Source organism: Balaenoptera borealis (genome assembly GCF_965194805.1).
Source record: "Balaenoptera borealis genome assembly, chromosome: 9".
NCBI lineage: Eukaryota > Metazoa > Chordata > Mammalia > Artiodactyla > Balaenopteridae > Balaenoptera > Balaenoptera borealis.
This window is the reverse complement of record NC_138873.1, coordinates 52,239,756-52,264,464: the sequence shown is the minus strand read 5'-3', so window position 1 is coordinate 52,264,464 and position 24,709 is coordinate 52,239,756. Positions and strand designations below refer to the sequence as shown.

The window sequence follows — 24,709 nt, the reverse complement described above, 5'->3', positions numbered from 1 at the left end:
GTACATCCTGAGACTTTCTCAAGGAGCGCAGCTTCTAGCCACTGTTCCCGGATCTTCTCTCTTCTCTTCCATCTGTCCCTGCCAGCTCTCCCTCACCTCCAGACTCCAAAGGAGATCAGCTGCACTAAAGACTGGCTGACTTCAGATGGCAAGGGCAAAACTGGGTTGAAGCAAGAGTCCTACTTCAGCATCTGGTACACAGATTTACTGACTTTAATGGAATTAAAAAACAAAACAAAACAAATGCACAGCCTATACCCCAAGACTTATTACAGCATCCTTAATTTATCTACTTAGCTTTTGATGACATTTTTTTTCTTCCACTGAAATGTATAATGTCTTCTCATAGTTAAACTGTGGAAACTTTTCCACTCAACGTCCTCCCTCTGGGATGTAATAAACAGACAACTCATGGCCGAACAGCACGTTGGAGACAAATTTTCTGTGAAAGAAAAATGTTTTTTACAACATGTAATGTTTCTCAAAGGAGGTGGGTCAAAACATAGATATCAATCCTCTGTAACCATTTACTGAATACCATATTTTGTTTGAGAATATTAAAATGTAGTATGTTATTTTTGAAAGGTTGAGTATTTTGTTACGGATGTTTTAATTTCTATAACATCCATGTAAAAATGAGAATTATTTACAGTATTTGCATGCTCTCTTTTCCAAAAAAAAGGTGATAGAAGGGCTGAGCAGAGAAGAGCAGAACGTGGTGTAGGTGAAAGCATATCTCACCTGTCTGGGAGTCAGCCGACTGGGGACTTTTATCAGGGATCAGCCACTTCCTAGTGTGACCCTGTGCTCAGCTTCACTCTCCTAAGGTGTGAAATGGGAACAAGTATACTCTCAAGCATGGTTGTGAGAAATAAAAGACATAATTTGCACAAAATACTTGGCTGTAGCAGGGATTCAAGACATGATAGTTGATGATATAACTCAACATAGGATTGTCAGAGGGCTAATTGTTTTAATGGCATTTGATTATCTAAAGGAAATGTGATATTATTGTAAGTCTACATTAGTATCTATATAAATCTAATACAGAGAAGGGTTCTGATTTCATCAATGGATGTCATCGAGGAAGGCAATGACAATTCAAGATAACTCAGATACTAAGTTGAAATTTATATTTACTAGAATTTGGCCTAATTATTAAAAATGTTCTGTGTTTAAGTTGGTCGTATTATGATATTAAGGCCATAACCTCAAGGAAACTATTCTTGTTTGGGTGATACTATTTAGATAGTAAATAATTAGGCAGATAATGCCCAAAATTTACTTCAGGAACCAGAAAACTCCATTTTTAAAAATCATTTAAAAGCAAATTTGAGTTATAGGGTAAATATTATGTGTGAGCTATAAGTATCAATGTAAAAACTTTAGGTATTTGCTACATGTAAACTTTTTCTTCCGTTATAACTGAACCCAATCTCTGTTTCACAAGACTACTATGCTAGAAGGTAGAAATGAAACCTTCAGATAATCTCAGCTGATATAGTCTTCTCTTGTGTCCATCCCCTGCACTTTTCTCACTGGGCTGGCATCTACATGACAGGTGAGTGGGTGGGTGGCATTTACTCCTCAGCCACTGTCACCTCTCCAGCTGGCATTCTCTGATGTGGAAGTCCTCATGGAATCTCTGATCAAACATTTTGGGGGCAGGCCTACTTCAATCTTGTAGTCTCATGGAAGCAACATAAACACCCACCAACAGACGAATATACAATATAAAGAAGTTGTGGTGTACATACACATACACACACACACACACACACACACACACACACACACACACACACAATGGAATATTACTCAGCCATAAAAAAGAATGAAATAATGCCATTTGCAGCAACATGGATGGACCTAGAGATTATCACACTAAGTGAAGTAAGTCAGAAAGAGAAAGATAAATACCATATGATATCACTTATATGTGGAATCTAAAATATGATACAAATGAACTTATTTACAAAACACAAACAGACTTACAGACACAGAAAACAAACTTATGGTTACCAAAGGGGAAAAGTGGGGAGGGCTAAATTAGGAGTTTGGGATTAGCAGATACAAGCTACTGTATATAAAATAGATAAACAACAGGTCCTACTGTATAGCACAGGGAACTATATTCAATATCCTTTAATAAACCATAGTGGAAAAGAATATGAAAAAGAATACATATATATGTATAACTGAATCACTTTGCTATACACTAGAAACTAGCACAACATTGTAAATCAACTATACATCAATTAAAAATTAAGTATAAATTTTTAAAAATTCTGCAGTCTCTCAGAGCCACACCTGCTCCACTCTCAGCCACACATGAAACACACACTATGGTGAGTGGAGAGTATTTACGGCAACCCCAGGACCTTCTGTCCAAGCTCTTGCGCACCGCTGTGCCTACCCACACTGTGCCTGGCTGCAGCATGCTGGGCTGGCACTCTTCCAGGCTGCATCTCAGAAAGGAGGCACTATTCGCCTCTACTCTCTGCCCTCTGCCTTCAGATTCCCTCAAACCCAGCAAGTGTGCCAGTTGCTCCTCTGACTGCCCAGGGAACTGGGACCCGGGTGGGAAGCTTCAGTGAGCCTCCATCCCTTGTATAAACTCCTTTGCTCCCTCTTCCCCCCAACCACACAGAATCGTAATCCATTTCTGGATGGGGAAATCTTCCTTTGGCTTATCATTTCTTTTTTGGAACCTATTTTTTAAGGCATAGACTTTATTTATTTATTTATTTATTTAGGCCGTGCCTCACAGCTTGCAGGATCTTAGTTCCCCTACCAGGGATGGAACCCTCGCCCTCTGCAGTGAAAGCACAGAGTCCTAACCACTGGACCACCGGGAACTCCCAAGGCGTAAATTTTATCATCTAAATCCTTCAGGTCATTGGGTCTTGATACTCAAAATCTAGACTTGAAATTCAAAGAAGAAAGTTTTCTCTCAAACTTTTTTTTTCTGCCTTGAATTTCACAAGCCCATTCTAAATCTCAGAAGTCACAGACAGCTCATAGTTTTCTGTGAATTTCTTTTATAACAGCCTTACCCTGAAGCAATGGATGCTAAAGTCTAGTTTAAATGAATGAGTGCATGGGATAGAAAGGAATTAACAGGTACAAACGAAACACTTCTTAATACATCAAAATATTGTCTCACCACAAATGGAAGTTGCCCTATACCTGGATTTAGTTTATTCTTCATTGCCTGGCCTATATTATTTTCTAGTTAATGGCTTGAGAGATTGACTATACAGTTGGACAATGGCCAAACCATGTATGACAATAGGGCTGTGACCCATTCTTTTTTATATTCTTTTCCATTATGGTTTATCCCAGGATATTGAATATAGTTCCCTGTGCTATACGGAAGGACCTTGTTGTTTATCCATTCTATATGTAATAGTTTGTGTATATATAACTGAGTCACTTTGCTGTACAGCAGAAATTAACACAACATTGTAAATCAACTAAACTTCAATTTAAAAAATTTAAAAAAAGAAAAGCCAAAAATAACCACACTGACCCATAATCTCCGAAGCAACAAGTCAGAGAAGCCAAACCAATTTCTCCACAATCAGCCCAGAATGACTGGAACTTGGTAAAAGACTGCCAGCTTCCCAATTCCTTACCACCGCCCACTTCCAACTCAGGACGAACTAGAGAAAGCCACTATGCTCCCCAAACTGATTTTCCCCCAAAGTAGGATACCCTGCGTCTAGTTAGCCCTCTCCAGCTTCTCCAAGTCAGCAACCTCCAATCAGAGCACACCTGGAGCCTTTTTTTTTTTTCTCCCTATAAAGTTTTTCTACTCCTATGCCTGCCTTTGGGTCTCTGCCAAATGCAAGTGATGGTGGCTAACTTCCTTGCTCTAAATAAACAGACTTTGCTTGTTCTCATTTGGATGGTAGTCATTTATTTCCACAGGTTTACTACACATAATGCTGTTATATTCAGACATACACATTGGTAGTTGAGCTTAACTTTTTTTTTTTTTTTTTGAGCATAGAGATGCTTGGGGTAAATAAGCACTAGGCTTTGATCTCTGCTTCAATGGATAAAATTAAGAATTATAACTCGAATTGACCATTTCCTTGAATTTACAGGTACTGATATGCTTGCCTCAATGGATACGGTAGAAATGTTCTTGAAAGTGTATATGAAAATCTCATTTTTATACATTAAAATTATTACATTTTAGCAAATTACTATTAAAAAGGACCCTGGTGTACATTATTTTGAAAATGAAGAACATTTTTATTATGTAGACGATTATTCCTCATGTGTCAGGTTTCCTTAAATTGGCACACATCTGTATTAGTCTGTACATATAAACCTAAGGCTATTGTAAAATAATAATGATCCTCAGAAGAGCAGATGATACATGATTGCATACAGAAATTTGTGCAGTTTTATTTTTAGTTCACTTTAACGGACATTATATGGACATAACAGCACTCCAAAATACAACTCACTATTCTCACTTCACAAATGAAGAAATGAATGTTAATGTAAAATGACTTGCTCAAGGCCTCACTAAAGTATGAAGCCCCTTATTCTCCTGCAAAGAATGTTGAGGCTGTCTGAAGCTACCAACTGGGGAGCTTCTTATAGCCCTATATCTGACAGAAGGCCTCCATTTTTTTTTTTTAAAGGAATTCCTTTATTTTTATTATTTATTTATTTACTTATGTTTTTAGCTGTGTTGGGTCTTCGTTTCTGTGCAAGGGCTTTCTCTAGTTACGGCAAGCGGGGGCCACTCTTCATCGCGGTGCGCGGGCCTCTCACTATCACGGCCTCTCTTGTTGCGGAGCACAGGCTCCAGACGCGCAGGCTCAGTAGTTGTGGCTCACGGGCCCAGCTGCTCCGCGGCATGCGGGATCTTCCCAGACCAGGGCTCGAACCCGCGTCCCCTGCATTGGCAGGCAGACTCTCAACCACTGCGCCACCAGGGAAGCCCCAAGGCCTCCATTTTTTTGAGAAGGTCATGGTCTTCACCATGACACCCTGGCAAAGGGGGTGAGGATGTTCTTGGAACAGCAAGGAGGGAAGGGGATCCCCACTCAGGGAGGTGCCCAGCTGAGTTAACCTGCTGATTAATGGCAGAGCTAATCATGGCCTGATGATCCACACATACAAATAATGGAACCAGAAAGAAATGTAGGCCTTCCCATGCAAAGGGGGTTTCTTTACACTGTGCATTTGTCTACCTTGATCTTAAAATAAAATTCTGATCTCTTACCCATCCCTTATGTGCAGGCCCCATATAATCTGGCCTCTGCATTCCTCTTTCACTACTTTTCCTAACACTCTTCATGCTCTAGATACTTTCAATTTCTCCAACGTGCTGAGTACATTCTTCAGCTCCTATAGAATTCTGACCAGAACACTTTTCTCCAGGATTACAAGACCTCTGCATAGGCAGTCCTTCTCATATTTCCTATTTCAGGTCAAATTTCTCCTCCTAAAGGTCTATCTTGACTATTTTAGCTAAAGCAGACCCCAACCTCTATACCCACCCTACTCCAGTTCCTCTTTATCACATTGTCCTTTTATGTCACCTATTTGGATCTAAAATTGCCTTCTTTTATTGTTATTATTTTTAACTTTATTTATTTATTTTTTTGGCTGCGTTGGACACAGGCTTTCTCTAGTTACGGCGAGCAGGGGCTACTCTTCGTTGCAGCGTGCGGGCTTCTCATTGCAGTGGCTTCTCTCTTATTGCAGAGCACAGGCTCTCGGAGCATGGGCTCTAGGCGCGTGGGCTTCAGTAGCTGTAGCACGCGGGCTCAGTAGTTATGGTGCACGGGCTTAGTTGCTCCGCGGCATGTGGGATCTTCCCGGATCAGGGCTCGAACCCGTGTCCCCTGCATTGGCAGGTGGATTCTTAACCACTGTGCCACCAGGGAAGCCCTTCTTTTATTATTTGTTTGCTTATTCATTGTCCCTTTTGTACACTATAAGCTTAGTGAGATTTTTGGGAACTTGTCTGTCATCTTTGCGCTGGATCCAAAGCACTCAGAACACCATTCCTGGAATATAGTGGGCTCTCAATACATATTTGTTGAATAAAGGAATCAATAAATCATGAATCCCAATTGAGAATGACAGATATGTACCCATTCCTCAGAAAAAAATGCACTGAATATTTTGTATATCACTTCAGGAGGTTCCAAAGCCCTGGAAGCTCACCTGTAGGCTCCTGATTAAAGCCCCTGCATTATAGTTACGTTGTTTCATAACGTTCGTTTTGAAATTAATTCTGAATTTTGTTCTTTGAAGTTAAACATGAGCACGAATTTTGAATGTATGCTTAAGATGGACTAAAACAAATCACAGGCCAATTGCTGCTCACTGGTTTTGAATAAAATAGATCTATGATATTTACATGACCTGATCCTAATGACCATATTTCAGTGAATGAAGATAACATTGTGGTACAAATGTTAAATGCTCATCCATATCCGGTTCTCCTGTCCTTTGGGGAACATGGTGGATTCAATTTCCAGCTTCCCTAGCAGTTGGGCAGAGCCATATGACTAATTCTAGCCAATGGATTGGAGGCAGAAGTGACCTATGTCACTGCCAGGCTGGAGCATTTAATTGCTGTGTGAGATCCTCCAGGGCTCCATCTTCTCCTACTTAGTGGCTATGGAAGTACATGCTGGTACAGAGGTGCAATGCCAAGCCATCACATGGAAGACAGTTGCTCTGGAGAGTCACACAGATCTTAAGCAGACTTTGTGTGAGCAAGGAGTATAAACCTCTTTTGTTTTAAGTCTCTTAGATTTTCTGATGATTTAATATTGCAGCATAAACTACCATAACCAAACATGCCACTAATTGGAAAATACGCTATTATTTCATATACCAAGGAGGGGGAAAAAACCTGTCACTTATAATCGAAAGAAGTCTTGTAAGATATACCACAATTTCAGAGATGTTAAAATTAGAAAAATGTGGGTCTTAGATTATATAAAATACAGATTGTTGAAAGGAATTTGTCAAAGAAGATTAGTATAGTGTCAAGAACTCCAAATCCAGAGGTGAACAGAAAGTTATGGATTCAAATCCCAATACTTACTAGCTTGTGACTTAATAACTTAGCTTGTGTAAGCCTTAGTTTCTTCATCTGTGAAATGGGGATCACAGTAGATGCTGCCTCATAGGGTTTTGTGGATGTTAGATGAGACAGTTCTAATAATGTGTTCAGCATAGTAATTTTCCCACATATTTTAGTCACCACATTTGGTTAGATCACAGAGCTTGTTCAAAATGAGCATTAATTTCAAACAATATACAAAAGTAAGTTTGTCATTATGTCATACTGCTCAATCAGCAAGTATCTATTAATTCCTTACCAGGTATGAAGACTGGGCCTCTAGTTAGGTGTTCTTGGAGATAACAAAGAAGCAGATCTAGGGGTTGAGGGTTGAAGGCAGATCACCCTGGGGTCTTCCTACCCACTCTCCAATGTATTTTCTGGAGGAATCAGGCTAGAATGAACATCAAGAGCAACCTTGAAGAGTAAAAGAAGTCACAAAAATATAACTGAGGAATGAATGTATGAAAGGTCAGTCCTGTGCTTATTTTGGTGACTGGTAGGACTAGTCACCAAAGGGAAAATCGAAGACTTTTTCTATGTCCATTGTCTGTCTTTGGTGCGTTTGTGTGTGTGTGTATGTGAGAGAGAGAGAAAGAGAGAGAGAGAGAGAGAGAACAAGCTGATGATTGGGGAGCATAAGGGTAAGACAAAGAAGCAAAAGAGTGGCTCTTCTGAGATAAGTATGAGATTGATTGTTCCTGTCCAATAAGGGTATACTCTTACAGACTGTATGAAGTTATCCAGGGAATATTATTGGACTCATGGTATTCATCAAGCAGCAACTTGTTATAATTGTCCTCATCTGTAGCACATTTGAAGAAACCTACACCTTGTCATTGCCAACGTGCAACAATCACCAGCTCTGAAGTTTATTCTAGACTAAAAGTCTCCTCACACATACTTTATGAGCTTTCATTCTGTCACTGAAGATGTGCATTGTGGATTGTAATTCAACATTCTCAGCTCAGTTTTCTGGAGGACATATGCCTTTGAAGGAACAGGTGGCTGATTAATATGACTATTTTTATTAAATGCCTGAACAATGGCAGAGCAAGTAATTTTCTTTAAAGGAAGTATAGCTGCCTTTAAATATAACTCTGGGCTACAGTTCACCTTTCCTGTTTATTCTTAACTTGTGAAACTGTATCTTAGGACTTGGGGTATATAACTTGGTATTTGATATCAGCTGAAACACAGTGAATCAATTGTAATGGTTCTGGCACCAAAGGAAACAGAGGGGACTTAAATATGTTTCCAGAAGACAAAAAGCTTCTCTGTGTACACTTTACAACATATGTTTCCACACTTCTAGAATATTCGAAAGTCCAAAAAAAGTTTTCTCACTATTTTTCATTAAAGACCAAGAGGACAAAACAGAGAAGACAAACTATCTCCAACCCACATATAATTTATCAGATGTTTTGGATGAAATTCAGATTGAAAAATCAAAAATATTCCCTCTTCTTCTCTCCCTTCCAGCAATGGCATTAGGATGCTTATTCCTCACTGCGAAATACACCCACTCTCACACACTCGGAAATGTTGCGTTAACGTTCCAGGAAGGGGGAGGGGAGGTGTTAGTGCAAACAGGTTTGGGCTCCTCCCCGCATCCTTGCTGCCTGGGTCGTCACAGATCAGCTGTGGGCTACTGCGGGCTGCGTGACCTGGCCAGAGCACTTGGGCTCACAACCTGTGTATACCTGGGTACACTCCCAGAGGCTACCGGTAATATCTCGAATAGGGGACCCCTGTACAGCAGAGCACTCCCTACAACCTCATCGACCCTCGCCTCTTGACTTTTTCGCGTCCGGGATAACCGCCCCAGGATTTTAAACTTTCCTTGGGGCGTTTCGCGCGGACCCTTTGCAGGCGCCGCGGAGCCTACTTCGGCCCCGCTCCCTCTGGCCTCTTGGCTCGCCTGGGATCCACTAGCCACGCGGAGCGGGGTGCAGCTTCCTCTCCAGACAGGGAAGAGAAGAGGCGAGAGGAGGTGCTCAGGCCTCCTGGGTACCCTCCCAAGCATCTGTAATTTGACCTTTAGAAAACAAAATGATGCTAAAAGGCAAAATAGCCAACATGGAGGTACTCAGCCCTCCTGAGTACGCTCCCAAAGAGCTCTAATTTGACGTTTAAGAAACAAAACAGTGCCAAAATACAAATTAGGCAGTGTAATACCCAGGATGAGCCTCGTTTGACAGGCCAAACTGAGATTTTAATGGAAAGGTTATTCATATCCGCACACCGAATTCATTCTTTTAGTACTTAAAAAAAAAAAAGTGTAATTTTAAGTTCCACTGACTTAAAATTCCATTGACTGTCACAATGCACACTCCACTATAACACTCAGTGGAACAATGGACACCCCCATATCGCATTGTGTCAGGTAATTACGAAGTGTCGCGGCGCGGGAAAGTGAAGCCCGGAACGTCAATGTGGCCCCCGCCGCGTGTACGAGCGGTTTAGGGCTGCGTGTCTCACCGAAAACTCATCAAAACGTTCAGGCCAATGCCTCAACCCAGAGAGGGAGAAACGCCATCCGAGCTTGGCCCCGGGCGTGGACAGAGAGGCCCAAAGAGTAGGCGAGCGAGCACAGTGGGAGCGAGCACATCTTGGGGAGAGCAGACGCGCGCAGGGAAGTCTAGGGGAAAGAGGGCACCCAGCGGGTAGGGAGGGTCCCGCCCGGGGTGGCTAGGGAGTCCCGTTCCCTGGAGAATGGAACCCCACGCGGGACCCTGCGCTCCCAGCAGCACCCAATCTTTGGGGGGTTAAACTCAGGGCACCGGGACAAGAGTGCGCGCGGGGTCACAGGGTAAGGCTGTTACTTTGTAGTGAGACGTTGTGTGTGTGTGTGTGTGTGTGTGTGTGTGTGTGTGTGAGAGAGAGAGAGAGAGAGAGAGAGAGAGAAAGAGAGAACTGGAGGGAAAAGAAAGAAAAAAGAGCAGGGAGCTGAAGGCCGAGATGTCCTACTTCTAAGTGGTTCATTGAGAGGCAATAGCCTTCTAGCAAGCGCAGTCGTACGTAGCCCGCGCCGCATTGGGGACCAGCCGAGCAGGGCGCTGGGGTCTCTCCAAGGGGCCTCCAGCCTCATGAGCCCGGAGGTGGCCCCCAGAAGGGGACACTATCCTGGCAGCTGTGCGGAGGTCGGGACTGTGGTTTCCTTCTCCCGAGACCCCGGCGCTGCCAGCCGGAGGGGGCGAGCTCAGTCTGCCTTCTTCGGGGGGGAGGAAAGCGGACCTCTAGCAACGCGACCTCGGGTCCCCGCGCCCTCCCACCGCCCAACCTCCTCCCCTCAGCCACATTCATTTTTCCTCAGCAGCTTCTAGTTGGGGCTCAAAACCCAACTCCGAGCCCACCCGGGCCCTCATCACGGAGCTAAGGGGGACGGCCGGAGTCGGAGAGGGCCCGGGGGGGCGTCGTACCGAGGTAGCGGCCGTGAGGGGCGCCGCGTCCCGCCGGTGCCCGCCGCGGATGAGCCAGCGGCCGCGAGCAGCCCCCGGAGCCGCGCAGCATCGGCGTCTACAGTGACGGTGGAAGCCACGCCCGCTCGGGAGCTGGGGGCTGTCCTAGCCCCCCCACCTTTCCCCCGCCCGCCCCCTCCTCCCGGTGCCGGCCCGCGGCCCGCCCCCGGCTCGGCTAGCGGGAGGCGCTGGGCGCCTGGGCTGGCGCGCTCTCCTGGGCGCACACACACGCACACACACATCCACGCACGCACGCCCAGAGCCGCTCTCTCCGCGCCCGGCCCACGTTCCCCTCGCCCATGCAGACGGACAGAGCGACGGAAGATGGCTGACGACTCCACGGGGCACCGAGGATGCAGCCTGGCGGCGGCGGCGGCGGCGGCGGGAGCGGCAGAAGCAGCGGCGGCGGCAGGGGCAGCGGCGGCAGCGGCGGCGTTGGCGGCGGCGGCGGCGGCGGCAGCGGGAGCAGGAGCGGCGGCGGCGGCGGCATCCCCGAGACTCCTCGAGCTACCTTTCCCTCTGACAGCCACTGACGTTCTCCGCCGCTAGAAGAGACCCCGCTTCTCCGGCGCCCGCCTTCCCTCCCCCCCCCCCACCCCGCCTAGCCCCAGCCCCAGCCCCGCCAGCACCGCTACCTCCGCCAGCCTTGCCACCATCAGCACCACCTCCACCACCGCCGCCGCCGCCGCCGCCACCACCGCCGGCGGCGGCAGCAGCCATTTCATCTCCACAGAAACCAGACACAAAAACATGGCAGAAATGGAGAAAGAAGGGAGACCTCCGGAAAATAAAAGAAGCAGGAAACCGGCTCACCCAGTGAAAAGGGAGATCAATGAGGAAATGAAGGTATTTTTGGACTTCGGGGCCAGAGAGCCTGAGCTCTTTCTTCCGCCTGCTCCCTGTGGGCCGTTGTATAGATTCTGAGGGTACAGGGGAGCGCTTGTCAGTTTCTGTAGGATGCCCAGAACGCCTCAGCTCCTCCTCCAGGTGCAAACCGAGGCCAACTCTCGGGCTGCATCCCCGAGATTTGCCTGCCTCAGATTTGATGGGGGTGGAGGGGCGGCCGGGAAACCACATACTATTTAACCTTATAAACCCCAGGTTGGTAACAGGCGCGTTTCAGAGGGAGGGGACCGGGAGCCCAAGTGGAGGGTGGGTATGGTGAAGAGGCTTTCCTAGTCGGTGGGGTAGTTTTTTCCTCTTCCTCGGGAACCATCCCCCGGATCCCTCCAAAGTTAAGAGCCGTCGGGCCGGAGCAGCCGGGGAGCGCTGGATTCCACCCCTCTCCTCAGTTCATCTCCCCGTTCCTCGATCCCGCTTCCCGCCTGGAAGCCAGCTGCGACGGTGTAAAGGGGCTGTCAGTGCCGGGGCGAGTTGTGGCCCGAGCGGCGCGGGTCTGGGTACCGTTTTGACGGCCGGCTCGCTTCGTCCGCAGCTGCTCGCTCCTCTCACTCGGCTGCCTCCGCCTCCCGCTTCCCTTTGCATGCTCCACTTCCCAGTTAAGCAGACCCGGGCAAACCCTGGTGCAAAAGATAGCTGTCTGAGGGGCGGCCTTCGCAGAGCGCCTGCCCATTGTTCGGAAAGGCCAGCCCGGAGTCCTGTCGGCGAGGCCGGGCTCCCCGCCAGGCCAGCGGTGCTCCAGAGGTGGCGAGCGCAGCAGCCTGGCGCTCCAGCTGTTCGCGTTGGAGTGATTGCACAAGAGCACCGCTCGGCTCCGGACCCCCCTCGTCCCCCCCACTTATTTTCCATGAAGTTGCAGCTTTTGCCCGGTGAGGGTTTAGTTTTGTGTTGATTTCACGAGTCTGTCTTGATTTTTTTAAAAAATTGTTTTATTTGTATTTTTTGTCTTTCTGTGAGTTACATACAAGTAGCAGATTTCAGGGGGGACTTTAGTTTTCATTCTGCAGTCGTCTTGGTGTTCCCCATCTTCTGCATAGAATCCTTAACACTGCCCACTGACTTGGTCAGGTTGGTTAAGTTGGTATTTAAAAGGTAAACGATGAAGATGGCAAGCAACTAAGTAAAATTTATTGCGGTTTGACGTTGTCTTGATTAGAACAAGCATATTCTAGAGAGTGCCTTGAATGAAGCCCATGTTTAGAAAGGGGCACACGGATAATACCTCCTATATCTGTACCTAGGTGCATATGCTTAGCGTTCCTTTCTTCCAGAAAATGTCTGTAGCAATCTGCATTTTGGAATAAGGGTTTTTATTTCTGGGTGACAAATTTAGTGCCTGGAAGCATGAGGTGCAGCATCAGTTCAAGGAGAGTTAAGGAAGATTTGCCTTGGAAATCAGTGCCATTCCTTGTGATGGAAACCTCCATTGATTCCACTGATAGACAGTTTTTAAAAAAAGAGACCAGCAGGAGTTGTCTTCCCATGGGGATGGAATTCAAACAGTTTACAATAACCATCCTTCCTCACTCGCCTTTCCCTCCTGTCCTGCATTTCCAGATTACTTTTCCATTTCATTTTAAATTGGGGGTGGAGGAAGAGGAGAGAGGTAAAGCCACTAAGAAATCACAGTGTGCACTGGCCCTTTAAAACACTGTCTAATGTGATCTATATGGATGGCAGCTTTTAAGTTTCATAGGTTCTAGAATTACAAATTAGCTAATTTTAATCAAAACATGTGAAATGTTATCCCGGCTGGATATAAAGGCTGACTGTGCTCGATGCTTGGGGCTCACGTTGTTGACTTTGGCTGCGGGAGCACTCCGTGGTTTGGGAGATAGTTGTCCTTCTACAGTATAACAGATGTTTGTCTGAACTGGTGAGGAAGAAACAAAAACAACATTGTGTGAAGGGGAAAAATTACACAATTTTTAGCCAATGCTGCAGGACTAAGTATGGAATTAACCTTCGTGCACAGAATTTCCTCTTTTTAAAATGTTATTTTTCTTCCAAGTCACCACCTACTATTTGAAGTTTTAATCCTTATCATTTCAGTTGCTACAGAGTAGCATTAAATAAGAAGTTTTACACAGCAAATAATTCAATTGCCTGAAGGATCAGTATTTTCTCCCTAGTTTGGAACAATGTGTAAGAGACACTGGGTCAGAATCTTCAGTCGTGTCAATGCATATCATGCCAGTGAGTCATGAAATCCCATTTCTAGTGGAATTGTTCAGTATGCATTCTTCTAATATAATAGCACCAAAAGTCCTCAGTTTAAAAGTGATTTCTCAAAGTCAAAAGCTGGAAGGGTTATTTTGAACTCATCAATATTTTTCTGCTTTTAATGTTAATAACCACATCAATAAAACCCCTCCCTGAACCCCATGGTATTATTACCCCTCCATCTCCCCAAACCTAAAGTGTAGAGTAACCTAACAAGTTGGTTGCCCTGCATAAAAATATGTGCAACAAAATGTCACCGAGAACACAATGTGGCCTTGTGCAGCTTCATATCGGTGCCGCTGGAGCTGCCTGGCTGTGTTTGCCTTCATCTGAACGGCTTTCATCTGGACCAGTGTAAACTAAGCCCTGGTAAGTAATCACAGCCCGGCAGAAAGAAAGGAATGTATACAGCTAGCACGGCCTAAGCTGTAAAAACGGAAACCTGAGCCCCACCGTGGATCACATATCAAGGCTTGAAGGTAGGGGAAATGAAAGGGGGAAAGAGGAGAGAGCGAATGCAAAAGTCAGCCTGGGAAGTGGAGGATCAGGAGGAGGCCCCCCTTAGGGAGAGCTGGCTCAGGGATTAGGGAATTTTATCGTGGTGTACAGTGACCTACTCAGGTTTCAACACTGGTTGGATCAAGTTGCTTCTCTGCGAGCTGAAAGAAAAAGGACTGGTGTGTATGAGATTTTTTTTCCCCTTCGGGTAATAGAAAGGACATTGGTATAAGCATCTATTTTAAGTACAGCAAATGCAGGGAGCTGAGAATGAGCAACAAAATTGCCTCATAATAGAGACTTCCTTCAAGATTTCCTAATTGAGATAGTCACAAATTTATTTAAAAATGGGCAGAGAAGACACACTGGCAGAGGTTTAGCTGACACCAGTAATGGCATTGGAGATTGTCTTCATGTGGCTGGGAGTTAATGTTGGTTGCTGTTTCACTAGATCAGATATTGAGTTACATTTTCGTTATCACTGGTTTAATGTACAAAGCAGTTGTAACAAATTTAAATTTGATACAATATAATTTTGTGTGTGAAGAGTACATGACTTGGCATAGCTTGCCTTTAATGTCCTTTAGTGAAAATATCTTCAAGTAGAAATGTTTGTCTCATTATGACCTTTATAATGTTTTTTTATCTTTCCTTCTCCCCCCCACTCATCCTGGTTTTTCTTAATTAAAAAGACTTGTTGCTTTACTGTACTTACAGTCAGTCTGCCCTATTTAGTTAGTGACCAGTAGAGAGGATTTTAAAAAATCAGATGGCAATTCAATTTCTATTTTGACTACTTTCGGTTTCTAAAGCGAATATTGTGATTGTATCTAATGTAATATGCCTTCAATATATTGTTAGCTCACATGTATCATAATAAATGGCTCTTAGGAGGGAATTCTGATATATGGAAGTGTTAATTCATTTCAGGTGTTCATCCAGAGCATAACATAAAAGCTAGATGTAATATTGGATGTGCAAATGTAAATATATGAGTAAGTGTAAATATAGTTGCGCTTAAGGGTGTGTATTTTACGTGCATAGATCTTGGTGAACATGGTTAGTGACTACCAAACAGTAATACAACTCAACAAAGTGTAAACTATGAGTAGAGATAATGAGTCAGATTTTCATCTTTTAAAACTCTTTGACAAAACCGTTGTGATTAGATCAAGCACTCTGCCCTGGAAACTCTCCTAAACAAACCATAATTAATGCATTTACAATGTTTGGCTTCCCTATCAATTGCTCAACTACAGGATAATCTGTGTTAAATGTCTTAGGGTCTTTGCTGAAGTTCTCTGTCTATAAATATTCTTAGTAAGTAATTTGTACCTAAAATTATGCTTCAGTCCTAATGCCTACAGTTAGAGTCAGGCACATCTGTTAGAGTTTAGTAGTAAACTCACCATAAGATTTTCTAGTTTAGTTTCTGATGGTCTCCATTTGGCATTAAAAATGACCTGTGTCAATTGCACAGACAATAAAGCAAGTTGCAGAGCTGAGCTGGTGAGTGCAGTGATTTAAATAGCTTGCCATAAAATAAAATAAAATAGAGATATCAGAGTGTGGATTGGAAAAGTCAGCGTGTTTAAGGTGGAAATCAGCTCATTACTAAAACAGGTATCTTTTAAGTTTTGCTCCTGAAACTCCATCCTGATGTCAGAAACAGTGAGTCTCAGGAACCTAGAAAGTGGGCTTGGGACCAGATCTCACTGTGGCATTCACGAATTATGTCAGACCTCCCTGGCTGAGCAGTGGTCTAAGGTGTGCCACGTGGCAGGGCTGGGAAGTATTGTCAGTCGGAGCGTGGTGCTTGCGCCTTGGAAGCTGGTGTAGGATATTCCCCCGAGCCCACCAGCCCTGTCCTCTGTGTTGCTCGCGGTTGTCCTGCTCAAGGCTCTAGTCTCAAACCATAAGAGAAGGTCCTGGGAGGGCACAGAGAGCTATGAATTCTGCTCTGTTCAAACCGGGAGTTTTCTGAAAAGAGTCTCTTTCTCCATCTGTGAACTGGTGAGGATAGTGTGTGGTAGAGCGAGACTCTCTAAGCCTTACACAATTCACAGGTTCCAGCGGGGAGGAAATGGAAAGGAACCACTCCACTTCCTCCCGAATCTGAAATAAACATTTGAACTAGAAGAAAATGAGTCTGACAGACTCATTCCCTTCTGCGTTTCCTGCCTCTGTGCTTGCCAAGCACTGCTCAGAGAAGCCAAGCCCTCCTCTCCTTGTGTGCAAGACAGACTCATAGACACCAAGAGGTAACAGAGTTTTTAAATGAAAGTCAAAAACAGGGCCTCAAAAAAGGCAAATATCAGTGAATACAAGTGACTGCCTGACAAAGGAGAGTTCCAGGGAAATAGAGGTGTCTTGCAAGGGTGACCAGACTTTTTGTATCTTCTAAGGAAGTGTTCTTTTTATTGAGTCTTTATACATTTTATTTTTTTGAAAAAATTATTAGAAGTAGTAGAAGGTGGATCATTTAAAAATCTCTGAAGTCTAAAACTTCCTTTTGCGGAATGGGAAGTCAGCCATACTTGCACTCAAGCTAATAAGATTATTGAATATTTTCCTAAAAGAGAAGGGATATTCCAGGGTAGAATGAAAAAAAAAAAACAACTTTGTTTTTGATGGTGCCAATTGAAACATGTAAACAGACATGAAAGCCTGTGCTGGGTGAGATTTGCTGAATGTATATTTTAGAATCTGTAGACTGATAGGTGTTAATATCTCTTATATAACTAAAGGGCTGTGGAACTCTGTCCTGCTTTAAGCCCAGTGGCTTTTGGCATGGACAGGAAAACAATGTAACAAGTCTTGGTGATTTTAAGGCCAGTGCTGCAGCTGTGATAGGACACAGCTGCACACAGCTGCACACCTGCCATGCCTGCTACAGTGTTAGCCCCAGGGCTGGTCTCCACAATTTCACACATTTGTTTGACCTTTTTAGGACATTTGATGTCCTGGCCACAGATTAAAACATGGGGACATAATTGTCTGCTCTGTGTCACAACATGACAATAAAGCAACATAGATTTTTATATGTGGAAACACAATTTTGGTTTCATGTGACAATAATACATCCATCTAATTCAGGCTGTGTCAATAAGAGAACAAGACTTTCTCCTCAGGCCTGCTCCAGGTCGGAGCTGGATTTTAGTGTTTTGATGTGTCCTCTGCCCTTAGAACTGTGTGCTAATCATTGTGTTGTGGCTGAGAACAATGCTGCAAAATGACCCAAATGGAGCTCAGTGACCTTCTTCAAAGGATTTCAGGCCAGAAATCTGTATGCAGTTCAGATACAAACAGCAGGGCTCAATGGGTAAAGTCTGCACCAAGAGTATGAATCTGGCTGCTCTTAACATAACATGCATGTGGATGACCCTCAAATGGGATGTCTGTGGGAGTGGCTTATCCTTAGGATACCATCAGACCCAGTAGGATCATGAGCGTGGAAGTACTTTGTAGTCTGTAAAGGGCTCTTCCCACAGTTCTTTTGCACTATTTAAGTTTTGCCTGCTTCTTGGTAGAAACTTAAAATAAAACCGATCCATTAGATCTGTGTTAAGAGAGATGACTTCAAGTCAAATCAGCTTGAATTCCCAGTAGTCTGAGAGTGCTCATTAACATTGGATATTATAATTCTTTTAACTTTCAGACCTGGGGATAGGTAGAGCTAGAAATTGATTTCTAATCAAGTTTAATTCCTACTTCCTACAAAAGAAACTGCTTCTCTTCTGCAGCTTCATCCCCCCAGCCCTTTAAAAATCTTAATTAGTGAACCCAGTGACGCTTAATAGAAATCTACCTCAGAAGTCAGTCAGAACCCATGGACGTGAAAAGGGAGATAAAATATTTTCCAAAAATAACCATCATTCTATTATTCATAACCTTAACTGGCAGTGATACCAGCATTTTTTTCCCCCACCTTGTAAATTGTTCAGGATTGGGGGTTTCCTTTTCCTTTGAAAGTATTTCTCATATGCTCCGCTTTCTTGGATAATGTGTGTAAGAATGTTTTGAAGTTGAGTAATGTAACTGGCAGATCCTTTTTACTGTCATTAGGACTGTGAATATGACTGACATGGTTGTCTGTGAGAAGACTATGTGTTAATTAATTTTTAATTAAAACTATTTTTTGATTTTTATAAAAATAATACATGGACATGACATAAATAGTAGAATAAGCAATATAAATAAGCAAAAAGAAAAACAAAGCCTGTAATTTTCCCACCCAGACACAATTACCGTCAACATTCTGATGTATGTCTTTTCATGTCCTTTTCTATGTATGATGAATGTTTTTTTTTAAAAAAAACCAAAAAACAAAAATGGTCTTATAGTGTACTAACCTTCCATTTAAAACTTAACATATTGTTAATAGCTTTTCATGGCAGTAAAAATTTATCCACAGCATATATTTAGTGGCAAAATAGTATTCCATTTCAGTAATTTCATGACTAGTCTATAATTTATTTAACTGAATTCCGATTGTTTGGCATATAGTTTGTTTCTAAGAAAACAACACTGAGATAAACATTCCTGAACATTCATATTTTTGTACCTATTTCCTTAGAATAGTCCCTACTATGCCTAGAAATAAAATTGCTGAATCAAAGGGTATGTAAATTTTTAAGCTTTTATTGCGGAGAGTCAAGTTACCTTTTCTAAAATTTGAATTAACTTGAATTCCCAATAGTCTGGGGGTGGGACTTCTCTGGCGGTCCAGTGGTTAAGATTTTGCCTTCCAATGCAAGGGATGTGGGTTCGATCCCTGGTCAGGGAGCTAGGATCCCATATGCCTCGAAGCCAAAAAACCAAAACATAAAACGGAAGCAATATTGTAACAATTTCAATAAAGACTTTAAAAATGGTCCACATCAAAAAAAAAAAAAAAAAAAGTCTGAGAGTGCTCATTAACACTGGATATAATAATTTTTTAAGCTTTCACATATTTATTTTTAGAATCAGCTGCCCTGAATTTTGTTTGATAATTTTTCTGTATTTACATATTTTTAAAAATATTTATGGATGTATCCAAATGTGTTAGCACATTTATTGATTAGATTCTAAGTGCTAGGCATTGTGCTAGATGGGACCTAAAATGAAATAAAGGGTTTCTGCCCTCAAGCAACTTACAGTGTGTTTGGGGGATAGATGACATATTTTACTAGCACTGTGGAGGGATGTAGGACTTGGAGTGGAAATGGGAATTATGTTTGTGGGAAGAGGGAGGACGTGGCTTTCCCCTCATCTGAATGAATGATTGGGAGCTCTCTGAAAACTTTCTGCTTTCTTGGGTAGGATACCAAGTTGAAAACACATCTGACATTCAGTTATACAAGGCCTGAGATAAGAGAAATTGGTGGTACCTACTCTGTATTTTAAACTTTGGTGTTTTCAGAATAAAATCATTAGTCCTTTTTGAAGACCTTGAAGTACTTGCATTTCAGAGGTATTTTGAGGCTTTGTAATTACTGTGATTTTCAAAATGACTTGAAGTCAAGTCATTATTATTTACCTGGTAAAATGTTCAATTAAAAACCATTTAGAGTGAACTTTGACATGCATACAGTATTTCTAGTTGAATAAGGAGAGTGTCTAATGAATGTCCTGGGAATTGAATTCCAACAAAAATAAACTTTGCCAGTGAAGAAAGAACTCAGAGGAGTGGGGAAATAGTTAAGTTTCCTGTCTTTCCACTATCGTTCTGTGACCTTTTTTTTTCTAATTCTAGGAAAAGATCATGCTTTCAGATTAAAGGTTAGGCTTTTCTTCTTTCTTTAGGAACCCTGGAGGTGAGAGAAGGGAATTGGAAAGGGAGAGGAAGGGGTATGGAAGTATAGTATTAAAAGTGCAAAGCCATTAGAGTCAGATGTGATGTCAAAAAATTGTCCAATGAGAAGATTAAATTTTGATTATGAATTTTAAGAACCCCTATTCCAACAATAAAGACAATTAAGGAGAGTAGAGGTCAATGATCAAGTCGCAAAACAAGCAAAGTTTTAGCATAGGTAGATATGTCCTGGTTGGAAAGCTCTTTGTATGTGACATTGACATCAGTGATATGATTTCTTTGCAATACTGTTGTTGGTCCAAGGAGGTAGCTCCTTTGGAGTTGCTGACACATTGGACTGTACAGAATTTATAATAGAAAGAGTCCTGGTATAAGAATCAGAAGATCTGTATTTTTGTTCTGACTTTACTAGGTGATCTCTCATGCCTGTCATTTACCTTCTGTATGCTCCAATTTTCTGTCGTAAAATGAGGATGTCACAGAGGTTCACCAAAAGTTTACTGTGGAAATCAAATACCTAACTCACAGGGTAATTGAAAGGAACAAGAGAGTTAAAGGATGTGGAAACACTGTAAAGTGCTATAAGAGTGTTAGACATTATCATTGTAATTATAGTGACCTATTTTCCAAACCCAAATTGGACCACATGGTATGAGAGAGGATTTTTGTGCCACTTCCAAGGGTGAGAGGCAGTCTGCAAAATGTGTTTTGGATGCCAGAATATTGAAATTCTGGCACATTTTGATGGTTTATGGGAACAATGATAAAATATTTGAGATAGTGGCTGTTCAGTAAAATTTATGCTGTGTGATCACTGTAATTATGATACTTCTTTGCAGCAGGCAATTTATTTCTTGTATAAGTAGAAATTCTTTGATTTCACAGGATCTTAGAGCTGGAAGGGCCTTTAAGAGATTCTACTTGAGTTTCCTGCTCTAAGTCTCCAGGAGAAATTCTGGGTGAAGATTTTTGGGGAAGCAAATTTTACAACTTCTCTTAGAACAGCGGCTTGTCCTATTATCGAACAGCCTTACCTCAAAAGTCTCTCTGCACTTTAACTCTTATCACCTTAATTTTCTGGTAGAAAAACTTGAAAACCCTTATGGACCATAAACATTTAATTCACTTCTCCTAGAATATATTATGTTTCTTGGATGGTAACTGCAAAAATCCATTTCATTTCCTTTGGTTTAGCACCATAGCGAGCCCATATGATGTCTAGCATGAAGTTCTAACTAGAAATTAAAAATGATTTATTCCTTGGGGTTCTTTGATTTCTTAATGCAATAGTATATAAGCCAGAGGTGATACCTATTCTTGTAGTTTGGTGTTTCTTTTTCTTTTATCTTGTTCGACTTTTTATGAAAAATTTGAGAGTTATGGCTCAAGACTTTATAAACCTTTTGTTTTCTGCTTTTCCAGTCATATATCAAAACATTATGATGTTTCTTTTTACTTTCAATGATAGGAAAGGGAATGTTTTAGAGTTTATTTTCACTGACATTTATAGTAACTCGAAAATCATGGAATAGGTCAATTCCATATTGATCATATTGATTGTTCCATGAAGCCTCTGAGTTTTCAGGACAAACCGTAAACTAAGTGATGCACTTAAAATGCCCAAATAATATGAATTTGGTGTTAATAATCCAGTTGAGGGTTCAGTATTTACGCGAATGTCTGAAACTTCTGGATCCCATCCCTGGGATTGGTTCTGAAAGGCTGAACGAATTTGCAGCTGGACTAAAACAAACAAATCTATATCCTTAGCTGGGAGGTTGCTCCATGAATTATGCATCTGTAGCTTTTGTGTTGCTTCAGAGGTTAGACAGAACCAGAGAAAGAGGTGCCCAAGATACAAATGGTCTAGAAAATTAGATATGGTGGCCAGGAGTTACTATGCAAGAGATTTCCTGTTTTTTGGGCACATTTCTCTTAGAGATTGAGGCAAACAGCATATAAACCAGTAGGATGGCTTGAACTTGGCTTTTAGCACTGTTGGGAATTGTTTTTTTGATGCAAGGTGTAATCCTTATCCTTGGAGATTTCTGCTGCCAGACCCCTGATGGAGGACCTCGGTTTGTGTGCTTAGGGACTGTCATTCTCCAGTCCAGGCACTCAGCTCAGTGAAAGAAATTGGGTGTTAGGGGAGACTGACACCTCATTAAAGCAATCTCTTTTGATTGAGTAGTGCAGCATTTAGCCGAATCCTCCTCAGTGGTATTCCAGAAGTTGCTGAGCTTATTATACATATTGATCATATCATCTTTGTGCATTCATGAAAAGAATGTCTATTTAATGTGGACATGACCAGCCATCAGAGAGAATAAATACCTCACTAAAGCTTGATATGGCTGACTGTTGGCCTTGTGGATGGTAACACTGACTCAATCTGGCTAGATTTTAAAAAATTGCTTGTGCATTATACCATCACAGATTGACCCATTTGGAGCTCTGAGCTCAAGTGGGTACTAAAGCAAAAAAAAAAAAAAAAAAAAAAAAAAATCTAGCATCTTGTGGGTGGTTTGAAATGCCAGGTTTGTTTTTATGGAGTAGTGTAATATCCTTCCTTTTTTTAATATTTATTTTTACTTATTTATTATTTATTTAATTAATTTATTTTGGCTGCACCGAGTCTTAGTTGCGGCATGGGGGATCTTCCTTGCGGCATGGGGGATCTTTTAGTTGCGGCATGTGGACTTTTAGTTGCAGTACGCAGGCAGGATCTAGTTCCCTGGCCAGGGATCGAACCCGGGCCCCCTGCATTGGGAGCGCAGGATCTTAGCCACTGGACCATCAGGGAAGTCCCTCCTTTCTTTTTTTATGCAACCCCTGCTGAAATCTAAAGTGAAATTCAAGAGAACATGGAACTTACACGTTGAGGCTGTGCACATGCTGGTTTAGCCTGGGTGCTTGTTTCAGGTATAAATTATACATCCCAGTGTATTTCAGAAATGACAACTTCTAGGGAGAATGAGAAAAGATTCTTTGAGCCACAGAGAAGGTTAGAATATATAGTTTTTCTAGCTCAGTCTAGGAGGCTCAACCTGCCTTGCCTGATAAAGATGCCTTAAAAAAATTCATTCAACAAACATTTATTATCTTACTCTGTAGTATAGGATCCTTCTTTTTATTAAAATTTTTCCAGCTTTATTGAGAAGAGATATAATTGACACAAAACATTGTGCAAGTTTAAGGTGTACAATGTATTGATTTGATACATTTATATATTGTAAAATGACTACTACCATAGCATTAGCTACCACCTCTATCCTGTCACATAGCTACCATTTCTTTTTTGCAGTGAAAAGATGTAGGATCAACTCTCTCAGCAACATTCAAGTACATGATGGTGTTGTTAGCTATAATCACCATACTGTACACCATGCTATACTATATACCCTTTGACCAATCTCCTCATTTCCGCTGCCCCCAGCCCCGGGTAACCACTTCTCTACTCTCTCTTTCTCAGATAGAGATGCTTTAAGGCACCCACAAGCATTAAGATATACCAGCTGTTAAGTTCATTAAAAATAGTCACCTGGTAGTATAAGCTGTAAATCTGTCCAATTATTATTTACCCATTATTTCCACAGCTTGATATCTATAATAACAACAATAATAATGCCTTATATTTTATAGAGTTGTCCCTCCAAATCCACAAGTGATTGGTTCCAGGACACCCCACACCCACACCAGAATCCCTAAATCCGCAGTGCTTAAGTCCCTTATATAAAATGGTGTAGTATTTTCATATAACCTACACACATCCTACCGTATACTTTAAATCATCTCTAGATTATTTATAATACTTAATATAATGTAAATGCCAGGTAAATAGTTGTAAATACAATACAAGTGCTATGTAAATAGTTGCCTGCATGACAAAGTCAAGTTTTGCTTTTTCAAACTTTCTGGAATTTTTTTTCCAGATATTTTCCACCTACGGTTGCTTGAATCTGCAGATGCTGAACCTGCAGATATGGAGGGCTGATTGTATATTGATTTATAGTTCATAAAGTGTTTTCATACATTATCCAAAATCTGAGCTGGCTAGTAAACTTAAAGTTATTTGGTACTTTTATGTTACTTGTCAGAAGACAATCACAGTAACCTTTGATTTCATGGGGAAAGAATCTGTCACTAGTGGAATTCGTAAAGGAAATTATGCTTCAATGTTTAAAGAATACTGTTACAAAAGGGAAAATTAAAAAGGGAAACCCTTGTAGACTATTCAGCTTTCTGGATGGTAGTGGTTGACAGTTGAGAAATTATTTCTTTGCTTAAGAAACACCTAAATTAGAAAGCAATTCTAGTTTAAATTAATCTGAGCCACAAAATGGTCGATTGTTTTCAGTTTCAAAATTTCTTCTTAGCTGTTTTTGTGCTTTTACCTTTCAATATTTTTGTATTAGTGAAAGATATAGACTTTGCAGAAGGATATGCCAAAATATGACTTCCTATTCTTAAGCAAAACTGACAAATACCTTTTCTCTTGTTATCTTTAAATTGCAAATGTCTGAAGGCCTGTCATAATTGGATGCGTCATCCTGAGATTTAAACGCATGACAGTTTTTGAACGTGATTTGAAAAATGAACATGACTCTAAGGGAGGTAGGGCGGGGCTGGCAGAAAATGGGTAGTGGAAACAGAATTCGATTTATGTGTTCTTTTCAAATAGTTATTGATTATATACATAAGTAGCCTATGCTTCTCTTTCAG

At 42.0% G+C, this 24,709-nt stretch overlaps 1 protein-coding gene and 1 long non-coding RNA gene across 7 annotated transcripts in view; one reads left to right on the top strand and one right to left on the bottom strand.

Annotated features, from left to right (window-relative positions):
* Nucleotides 1-6,864: 6,864 nt before the first annotated feature.
* Nucleotides 6,865-24,703, bottom strand: LOC309634641. Of its 2 annotated transcripts, none has more exons than XR_014248273.1 (2): nt 11,383-24,703; nt 6,865-7,525 (listed from the first exon to the last, which is right to left on the bottom strand). It is a non-coding gene; the product is annotated as an uncharacterized lncRNA (long non-coding RNA). The 2 variants fall into 2 exon arrangements; XR_014248274.1 differs by lacking the exon at nt 11,383-24,703 and adding an exon at nt 10,531-10,626.
* The window catches only part of SOBP (sine oculis binding protein homolog), a 155,597-nt gene continuing 142,168 nt past the window's right edge, over nt 11,281-24,709 (top strand). For all 5 annotated transcript variants that reach the window (XR_014248191.1, XM_082404733.1, XM_082404731.1 and 2 more), the window contains exon 1: nt 11,281-11,415. Coding sequence is in view for 4 of the 5 variants with exons in the window: in XM_082404733.1 (XP_082260859.1) it covers nt 11,320-11,415 (96 nt within the window). In the remaining variant the exon portion in view is untranslated. The remainder of the gene's footprint in view (nt 11,416-24,709) is intronic.